General features: G+C 34.9%; 2 protein-coding genes across 2 annotated transcripts; one reads left to right on the top strand and one right to left on the bottom strand.

Annotated features, from left to right (window-relative positions):
* Positions 1-2576: 2576 nt before the first annotated feature.
* Positions 2577-5281, bottom strand: LOC125821457 (probable histone chaperone ASF1A). Its single transcript, XM_049500871.1, has 3 exons — positions 5118-5281; positions 3135-3250; positions 2577-3055 (listed from the first exon to the last, which is right to left on the bottom strand). Exons 1-3 carry the CDS (start codon positions 5224-5226, stop codon positions 2696-2698), a joined length of 585 nt encoding a protein of 194 aa, XP_049356828.1. The 5' UTR covers positions 5227-5281; the 3' UTR covers positions 2577-2695.
* Positions 5282-7525: 2244 nt separating this feature from the next.
* LOC125821434 (receptor-like protein EIX2) lies at positions 7526-10408 on the top strand. The gene has a single exon (XM_049500850.1). The coding sequence runs from the start codon at positions 7526-7528 to the stop codon at positions 10406-10408; it is 2883 nt and encodes a 960-aa protein (XP_049356807.1).
* Positions 10409-10781: the final 373 nt, after the last annotated feature.

Raw genomic sequence — 10781 nt, 5'->3', positions numbered from 1 at the left:
TTGTGCCACAAGTAGAGTTAGCTAGTCCCATCAAGAAGATAGAGGGAGCTGTCGAGAATGATAAACTTGACTCACTACAGCTAGTGATTACTCAATACAGTCAAGAACCTAAAGGCACATCAAGTTCACTGTATCCGGGATATACTATTCCATCAATCAGAATATCAAATATTTCAGCAGATCAATCGCCGCCTCCTGAGTCAATTAGTCTCCAGTCAAATCAGTTGAGACAACAACAGATAGTAGCAAACATCGTCCCTGCTGAGCATCGTGATATGTCTACAGAGCTAGACTTAGTTGAAGAGCATCCGTGGCAGATACAGAGAGGAAACATAATTAATCATCAGAGCATCCAGTTTGTTGTTGACCAATTTGAGCCGTTGGGCCAATTAAAGGATCAAAATAATAGTACTTCAAGACAGAATCATTATGCTGCTTTGCCTGCGATGTTGGTCAACGAGAACCTGAACCAAAACCAAATGCCTTCAAACGAGAAAATTGGGCAGCTAGGAAAATTGAATGCCAGGCTGCCTGCAGCAGATATTTCGAGAAACAACATAGGCACTCCAGGATTGATTGATCACGGGAGCAAGCTAACTTGGCCCGGTACTTATGAGAGCAGAATGGATTCACCTTATTCAGAAAAGTCAATAATGAGGCGATCAGCGTTGAATCACAAGTTAGGTCAATTCAAACCATCCAGGAGCTCTTATGCAAACTTGGACCAGAATTCTAGTAAATATCTGAAGAATAGGAATCGCATGAAACAACTGAGAAGAAGGCATTTGCATGAACAGGAATCAGAGGTTTCACATTCAAGCTCACCCTACTCTTCCAGCTCGACAGATTTGCAGCAGACAAGCACTTACAGTAGTGACAAAGATGATTCCTTGCCAAGGCAGGCTCAAACCAAGACACAGTATTCAGATGAAACAAGCAGCTATGGAGAAGAGGAATCATATCCTCGAAGAGATAGTAGTCAAACTGATTATACGGTCAGCTCAAGCGGCAGTGGCCGTGAGGGTAACTCATCCCCAATTAGTAGTGAAAGGCCTCATGAAAGAAAGGGGGAGAGATCCTCATCACTTGATCCTTCAGGGTCTGACCATCTTGAAGAACTCTCGTACTACTCAGCAGATTCTTCATCAAAGAGGTCAAGTCCTGCACGTGCCTACAAGTCTGCTAACTCGAAAAAATCAAAGAAACATAACGGGAGGTGGAAGAAATTGAAAGACAGGCTAGCAATAGTTTTTCACCATCATCACCACCACCATCACCATCATGGTAAGGATGATAAAGCTAAGGAGAAAAAGACATCTTTGTTGAGGCAGAGAGGGAAAAGGTTCCCCGGTCACTATTCATCAAGCAAGGATGAAACATATGGAGAAAAGGCTTTGGAAAAGTTTGGGAAGTCAGCAATCGACAAGCAAGATGGAAAAAAGCCGAAGGGGGACCAATTTCATACCCTTGCTCGGGGGCTGATGCAACATATCCAGCATTCAAAGAAGTCGAAACATAGCAGCAGTAGACCAGTAGACAAAGAACAACATAGCAATAAGAAGGTGATAAACAAATTTCGTTGGTGGCAACTACTAAGGCATCACAGAGGTATGAATAAATCACCTGCCATGCTAGGATCCGCCAATAAGAAACACCATCAAAAGCTTTTTCCAAGATGAAGTAAGGCATCTGAAATTGCCACTTTGTTTACTTATGAAAAAAGAGAAAGTTCTTGATCTCACACCAGTATTGCTGGAAATTCAAAGTGCCAAGGACTAATATCACTGTTTATTACTCATTTCAAGGAGCATATTCAGAATTGCTTTTATTAATAAGATTACGACTTCTTTTAACATAGTATTCTATAAAATCTATATAATTTGTTGAAGCATTACACATTGGTACATATCTTAGCACCTAGATAAGGAAAGTAACGTAGTTTCCTTGAAGTTCTGCTAGACTGCGACACAGTTTCTCTCCTTCATAGCTTTCTTTTTGTCTAATATTGAAATGTGCTTGCAATTGTAAATACTTTTGGTTTCTTCTTTCCATAATTCTTCCTTTTCTAAAAATACATGGAAAGATCGACTTGGATAAGTTTATCTCCCATGGTAAATGGGGAGATCTGTGAACTTCTTCGCAGAAAAAGGGTGACATACAACGTTTCTTCTTATAGGACTCGCAAGAGTTGTCTAGTTTGACATATCTGTTGGCATAACTTAGTAATGAACAACAATCACAACCTCTGTCAAAATTCTGCTTCTGTAAGTGTTCCATAACTACCAAGTTTTTGACTCCACAGTTTCCTTTCGGACATCTAGGATTGAACGTCAAGCTAAGTCCAAGCCAGTCAATATAAACAAGAACAAAGCACAAAATGGAAATTCAAGCACCAAATAAGAGACAGGAATATCATCTAGTATAACAATCAAAGATAAAACGTTTGCAGAAATCACATGTAACTCAATACTGGATTACAAATCAACATTTGGTTTGAGAATCACTTGTCTCGGCTAGATATGACTATAGCAGATACAACAATCGATGTGTACATGTTGAGGCAGAAATTAAAAATATACCATCAACACTCAAGATTTGTAGATTATAACAAGATGGCACACTACATCATTGAAATATCAAACTCTGAAGGGAGAATTTTTTGACAGCCAAAGCAGTTTGTCTTGCTTGTTGTTTCTCAAGTTTGAGGACACTGCTCATTACATTGCTTGGGTGAAGAAACAGGCTCTTCTCCAAGCACCTTTTCTTCTGTTGCATTGTCAGGAGGAGGAGCTTGTTCTCCATCTTCATTGTTTTCTGGATGGAAATTAATGGGGAATTTTGTGACTCGAGGTTTGTCAACCAAAATATTCCTCTGGATCCTATCAACCAAAACCTTCTGAGGCGGTTCTTCTTTTAGTTGTTCATCATCATAATCATTGTTCACATAGTATCCTACTCGAATAAATTCTTGACCCACATAAGAGCATGTTAATAGCAATACTGTGACACCAATAATATCTTCTTCGCGAATTTTGGATGGTTCAGGGGGATCAGCCTGCAAATTGGTTTCAGCATAAGTCTCAATCTCTAGCACAATTAAGTGAGATTGAAAAGTTAAAAAGAGTATTCGTTACCTGAAGCACAAAACGATATTTCCCAACATTTACAGGTCCAACAAAAACACTTTCTAGTTGTTGGTCATAAGTATCATCCTCAGCAGATCCCACATAAGTCAGCTTCCACTCTAAATCTGAAACAAATGAAATGGTCAGAAGGTAGAGTTGATACTTCTGATTTCTGAAGGGAAATCCTATTTGCGAAATTCACATACTCAACTAATTTAACCTTAAAGAATTTCAATCTTTCAGACAAGATGAACCATGAATGCAAGACAGAAAGTTTCGGTAACAACTTAAGTTACATGAAGTTATGAACAGTCTATGACAACTAGGACAAATAAAAGAGCACAAGGAAAAGGAAACTGTTTGAATAGTGACCATAACAAAAAGAAATGTAGTTCAAGAAAATTACTGATCCCAAGGGGGTTCTCTTTGGGGATTGCTTAATTTTAGATCCTTTCTAAAAGTCCTAACCAATAACCATTGAGGGTTGAGACAAATCACAAGATGCTGGAAAAATTATATATAGTTGACACTTAACACAAGGGGGTAATCACTAATCAGAGCATTAGATGATTTATTTATTTTCTTGTAAGGTAAAAGTATTTCATTCATAGACATGGTTGAGCTGGTCGCATATAAAGGATATACCAAAAGGTAAAGAATCTACAAAATCCACCCATTCTTCTATACAATAAGGAACTTTAGAGGTGCACCAAAAGAAGATAAGTGAGCAGAGGCTACTCCTCACCTGAGTAAAACTTGACTCTACCCCCTCAAATGCTCTCTTATTTCTCTTTTCTAAATGACCCATATCAGAGCGTTAGATAATAGGAGAAAGTATTAGAGGGAACATTCTTTTGAGTGGGGTTTTCAAGATAAAGTAGACTACTCAACTCATGCACTAATGCTTCAGGAAGAGAATGAGTATTGATGCAGGTAGTGTCACAAAAGCTAAAGTAAGATCTTACCAATTTTACTCTAACCTTGTTCCACACAACTATATAAGCTATTCTGATATTTAGAGTTTCGATATAGATTAAGTTGTGGAAGTGGACGATTTATATTGAAGTGGACAAGTCTTTTTGTCTTATTCACATAACTATAGGGAAATCTTAGCAACAGGTAACAGAAATGAACCCTTCCCACAACCATTACTTGCAGTATATTCTTGGAAACTGACTTAGAAACAAAAGGATTTCTCAACAAAGCAAGTGAAATTCAGTTCAAAACTGATATGCTATGAGAACAACTATGTAGCAGCACCTCCACTCAATTTCCTATACAACTTGGAATTCTATAGGTGCACCAAAAGAAGGACCAAAGGCTACTCCTCAGTTGAAAAAAGCTCGACTCTACCCACTGTCCCATTTGATTGAGGCCTCGTATTTCATTAACATATCTATTTGTATCTTTTCAGCTAAGCATTTTACTGTACACCATGTTTTCACTTTGTATGACAGTTGTTACAATTTTTTCTAGTCACCTTACCGGTGCATGCTTGCATAACTACAAAGTGGGATCTGAGAAGGACAAAGCGTACATAGACTTTATACCTAACTCAGTGATAGAGAGATTGTTTTCGATAGATGATCACAATTATTTTTTCTAACATAGCACAAGTAGCAGTGTAATAAAACATTTAACTTAGTAACATCATTTCATGAAAACTTTAACCCGCTAAAAATAATCAATCAAGTTCCAAAAAGTCAATGATAAATAGGAATTGACATCTCGATAATCTCATTTCCTCTTCTCAAATAACAAATTTAAATCACATCGCAACAGAGAAATATCAAATTGAATAATTTTCCCACCTAACTAGGCTCCAAACTTAACAAACCTAAGCTCTGAATTCTGACTTCGAAAGCTCAACTAAAAACGCATTTACAACTATATCACCGCTGCTACTGCAAACTATTTGCTTAATTTTTCCTCAAAAACAAACAATTTTGACATCAAAAAGGAAATAAAACGACAGAAGAACGAAAATTTTACCGTCTTTAAGAGCATCGAGGCACTCATACGAGATCTCAAACTGGAAAGGACTGAGAAACGGTGCCGGATTATCCAGTACGGCGACGTTCGTAATGTTGACGGCGCTCATCTTTCTAGAAAATTCTCCGAATCCGAAACCCTAATCGAAAACCCGCCAAATCGTACTAGAAAATTGGTATAAATAGCAATTTCAAAAATAGCGGGAGTTTTTTGAATTTTCATAAAAAGCCGCGAAAATATATTAAAATTTTGTTTTAATTATTGCATATATGATATACCTCCCTTTGTTTTTATATTTGTTTTTTCTTAATTATTAAATTTGTTTTATTTAATCCATCAAGTTACTTAACAAATAAAAAGATAAAAATGAAAATAATATACTAGTTTTAAAATTCTACTTCAAAATTATTTTATTCATATGCAATCTTCTTTCTAATACACACATTATTATAATATGTTAAATTGTATAAATAATTATTTTTTATATTATGGTGTTTATAACTTATAAATCTATCCCACTAATGTAAACATTTGAGAAATTCTACATCTCTTTATGGCTTGAAATAATGTTATTGAATTGTTGTGTTTGAGGGTGTAGCTTAGTAATCAATGAAATAGATGGTTAGTCATAAAGTATTAAATTCAAATATTTGTGAATATAAAAATACGCACATTATTTCTTTTGATATGTCTAAGCTTTAGTGAATAAAGACTAGGGGAAAATAAGCAAATACCCCATAAAAGTAAAATAATTACAAACATATACCCATTTACATTCATATTCACTAAATAATTACACTATAATCTCTTTACTAATTTCGCTTAACTAATATTAAATCAGTATCTGATACTATATTGGTATCATTAAGACTGATAATTTCGTTAAATTGATACAAAATCATTATATATATATATTGTATTGGTATCATTAAGGTATATCATATATATATATACTCTTATAATATCATTGACTAATAAGTAATTTCTTAACAAGAAACCTTAATGATACCACAACAATATACATATATACTCTTATAGTATCATTAACTAATAAATAATTTCTATACAAAAAACAATAATGATACCAAGACTATCTGATATTTATGTTGATATAAAATGGTAAATATTCGATGAATTTAATTGAAATATACACGAGTTGGGCTAGCCCAGTCTTTTTTTCCACTATATTGAAGTAATTGCAAAAACGAGTGCACCATAGTCAAATTAATATATATATATATATATATATATATATATATTTCACTAGCAATCTAGCATATTAAGATGCCAGTCTTTTTCCACTACATATAAATTGACAAGTCTTTGCAAAAGTCAAGTTGACCAAGTCATATACATATATACTAAAATTTTAATAAACATTATAGTATATCAAATTCATAATTTTAATTCATTGATAAGAATCTAAAAATTGAACTAGTCATATTAAGATCCTAAATCTGTTTTTGACCATAATATTTGGCTAAATGAACCCAACGATAATCTTACCAAGATGTAATATTATTCGCTTTGAGTCAAACTCGAACGATTTCCCCAACAAGCCTTACATCATTAAGAATATTATCATACATTTTATACACGTAGTTTCCTTTTCTTTTCAATGTACATGATTTTTTGTTTGCACCGCCCACCTCCCCTTTTAATTATGTGTCACCCCAAATTATTTGAGTATTTATAACCATCTATGTCATAAACTTCTCTCTGTGTTGAATAAAGATAGTAAAATGGCCTACTAGTCAGCAAAGACAGCGAGTCGGGCCCCATGCTATTTTCGTACATTAGTAACTCCAATACAAGTCTCGATACATCCTACATCTTATATTTACTTTCATTTTTTTCAATCATCAACATGAAACTAGCTATGTTCGCACACTCAATATATAGTCTATTAGAATTAGTAGGCATAATACATAAACATGACTCTTAAATTGATGTCAGTTGACAACTATGACCTTTAACTTTGGATGTGCACAAGTAGACATTTAAACTTGTATAAAATTAAACAAATAGACACATCCGTCCTACATGGCACCCTACATGGAAATTTTGTGTCCTACATGTATTATGGCATGTAGGACACGTGTGTCTATTTATTCAATTTTATACAAGTTTAAGTGTCTACTTGTGCATACTCAAATTTAGAGGGCATAGTTATCCGTTGAACCCAAGTTAATGATCATGTTTTTGTATTATGCCGAACTAGTATTATGTCAACTTCACACTTCTTAACTCAAAAATCAAACTTGACATAGTCTACCATTCATATTGAATTCTCTCAACAAACTTCTATTTTTTCAATACCTTCAACACTTAGAACAGATATTGAAGTTCTTAAAAGCTAAAACCCCTCAAGAAAACAGAACAATAGCACTATACTCAAATTAAAAAAAATGAACTACCATCCCTTTTTGATTCTGCTACTTCTTGTTTTTGTCACCAATCTTGAAGTTGGTTTCACGAAAACTCATCATTCCAATACAACTTGTTCTGAAAATGACCAAAAAGCTCTCATTGAATTCAAGAATGGCCTAATTGATAACTCGAATCGTTTGTCATCATGGACAGGACAAAATTGTTGCAAATGGGATGGAGTTTTTTGTGATGAAAAAACAGGAAATGTTGTCAAAATTGATTTGCATTACAAGAATTATCTTCTAGATGGTGAATATCCACAAAGGGTGTTAGACAATCACACTAAAAACTTCTTGGGAGGCGAGTTAAGTCCTTCTTTGGTTAAATTGAAACATTTGAGTTACTTAGACTTGAGTCACAACTACTTTTCAAGTATCCAAATTCCACCTTTTTTTGGATTGTTAATGAACTTGAGATTTCTTAATCTTTCCTGTGCTGGTTTTGGTGGATATATTCCCAAAAATCTTGGGAATTTGTCGAGATTAGAACATCTTTATCTTGGTGGATGTTATGGCTACGTTATCGGACCAGGAAATGATCTCAGAGTTGATAGTTTGCGTTGGATATCTAAGTTTTCTTCTTTGAAAAGTTTTGATCTTTCTCAATTGGTTATTGAAGATACTAAAGATCTTTGGAATTCAATTAACATGTTGCCTTCATTGCTTTCATTGAACTTAGAAGGTTGTAATCTCAACATTTTGCCTTCTTTTACACAAGTTAATTTCACATCTCTTAGTTCACTCAATATCCGAGATAACATGATTGGAATGAGCTCGGAGAATTCCTCCATCATCCCTCCATGGTTTTCTAATCTTACAATGCTCATGAATCTTCATCTTGGTGGTCAAAACAAGTTTGATGATCCAACTAATGTTCTTGAGAAGCTTAGTTCACTAAGAGTATTAGATGTTTCTAATAATGGATTTGGCGATTCGTTGTTGAGTTCATTGAGTAAGTTGAACAACTTGGTTTATTTGGATTTGTTAGGGAATGACATCCACTTCTCTAGTCTCCATTTACTTGGAAATCTGACTTCACTTTCTGTACTTAAGTTGAGATTTAACACGTTAAAAGGGCTGATCCCCGAGGGTTTAACGAGCATTTTCTGTCGATTAAGTGTGCTTGATTTGTCAGATAATGAAATCAGTGGACTGCTTCCAACTTTTATAAGAGATCCATCGAGTTGTCTCGAGAATCGTTTGAAGGAGCTATACATGGGAAATACAAAATTCAGTGACTTCTTTCCTGAAGGAATGTCAATGCACAAGAATCTTGAAGTTATTGACAGTACTAATAGCTTATTATATGGTGAAATTCCATCTTCAATAAGCAAGCTGTCAAATTTGAGGTTTCTAAGGATATCAAACAACAAGTTGAATGGGAGCATTCCTTCGAGTATTGGACAGTTATCGAATCTTGAAGAGCTAGATATCTCGGAGAACTTATTCACCGGTATTGTTTCTGAACTCCACTTTGTAAAATTAAGCAAATTGATGAAATTGCACTTGTCTAAAAACGAAAACTTGGTTTTGAATGTGAGTTCCAATTGGTATCCAACTTTCCAAGTCAAAGAGATTGGGATGGCTTCAGTAAAAGTAGGGCCTGATTTTCCTCAATGGCTACAAAAACAGTCAATTCTTGATACTCTTATTATGTCTGATGCTAACATTTCTGATATGATCCCGAATTGGTTGAGCAATATAACGTTGTTCATGACCACTCTGGATCTCTCTGTTAACAAATTAGTCGGTGGTATAAGCGTGTTGTGTGATGCTCAACTTTTGAATTCGATTGATCTTTCAAAGAATCTGTTATCCGGACTAATCCCTTCATGTTTGAGTAACTTGGAAGAGTTGAGTTCATTAAATTTGGCTGATAATAGTCTTGAAGGTGAAATCCCAAGTTCTTTAGGTGATTTGACACTAAGGTTTTTGCATTTGCAAAAGAACAACTTACAAGGTAAAATCCCTTTGTCTTTTCAAAATTTGACATGGTTAGAAAGACTTGACTTAGGAGAAAACAAGTTGAAGGATGTTTTTCCTACATGGATTGGCGAAAAGCTACAGAGTTTGGAACTCTTGAGGCTAAATTCTAATCAATTTTACGGTGTTATCCCATTAGAACTATGTCAAATCTCATCTCTATGTTGGCTAAATCTTGCTGGTAATAACTTGTATGGAACTATTCCGAGTTGTTTTGGAAACTTTTCGTGTGGTAATTTTCGTGGACCTGGCGAAGTATTTGGACAAAGAGTTGAAAGTTTTATGAAAGGAATACCACTTGAGTATGTTGGTGAACAAATTTTGTTTCTTAGAATTTTGGATCTTTCTGAAAATAAACTTGTTGGAGGTATCCCTAAGGAGTTAACAAAATTGGTTGACTTTCAATACTTGAATTTGTCTAGAAATAGTCTTAATGGGAGCATACCAAAAAAGATAGGTGATTTGAAGCAATTGGAGTCACTTGATTTGTCACATAACAAACTTTCTGGTTCAATTCCTCAAAGTTTAGCTTCTTTGAATTATTTGAGCTACATGAACTTGTCATATAACGATTTTTCGGGTCCAATTCCTACTGGAAATCAGCTCCAATCTTTGGATGATCAATCATTTTATGTTGGTAATCCTAGACTTTGTGGAATATTGATCAAGAAAAGTTGCAACGGCAATGGAACATCTCATGTAAATGAACAAACTCCTCAAGGTGATGATCATGATCAAGATGTTGATGAACATAAGTGGTTTTATGCTGGAATTGCACCTGGTTTTTGTGTTGGCTTCTTGGGTGTCCTCTTCATTTTGTACAAGACAAGGAATCGTGGCGTGGTGCACGTTTTCCAATGCTTGGCTCGACGTCTATGACAAGTCGTGTATGTACTCCTATGAGAGGTTGTCTGGTTGACAGTTGACACACAAGTTATGCAGAGATTAGAGTGTCAGAATTGTAATGCAGAACATTATAATGTAAAGATTGTAACATATATATTTTTTTTTTCGGACTTCATTGTACTAAAAACATAAATATTTTTTCTATAATGGCAAGCTTGTGCATGAATGTACACGTATCTCTCATCGAGTTGCTGATCATGATCTCTCTAGACTCGAGAAGAGACTCATCATGACCTGAGATTTTGGATCTGTCACGACCCAAAATCTCAGCTCATATAAGACTACTCCCACAACTTTTCACTTGTGGGAGATCTTGATATTTATGGTGAAATTACCATAAATCTAG

Source organism: Solanum verrucosum, unplaced genomic scaffold, assembly GCF_900185275.1.
Source record: "Solanum verrucosum unplaced genomic scaffold, falcon-dt-bn FXZP01000217.1, whole genome shotgun sequence".
NCBI lineage: Eukaryota > Viridiplantae > Streptophyta > Magnoliopsida > Solanales > Solanaceae > Solanum > Solanum verrucosum.
The sequence above is the reverse complement of the archived record's forward strand: the minus strand, read 5'-3'. Positions and strand labels throughout refer to the sequence as shown.

Excerpts from the sequence above, each read along its gene's own strand:
- LOC125821457 (XM_049500871.1), bottom strand. The coding sequence starts at position 5,226 with ATGAGCGCCGTCAACATTACGAACGTCGCCGTACTGGATAATCCGGCA. Across the intron at positions 3,251-5,117 it reads CCTCGATGCTCTTAAAGACG|ATTTAGAGTGGAAGCTGACT; the intron begins GTAAAATTTTCG and ends CATTTGTTTCAG. Across the intron at positions 3,056-3,134 it reads AATATCGTTTTGTGCTTCAG|GCTGATCCCCCTGAACCATC; the intron begins GTAACGAATACT and ends ACCAATTTGCAG.
- LOC125821434 (XM_049500850.1), top strand. The coding sequence starts at position 7,526 with ATGAACTACCATCCCTTTTTGATTCTGCTACTTCTTGTTTTTGTCACC.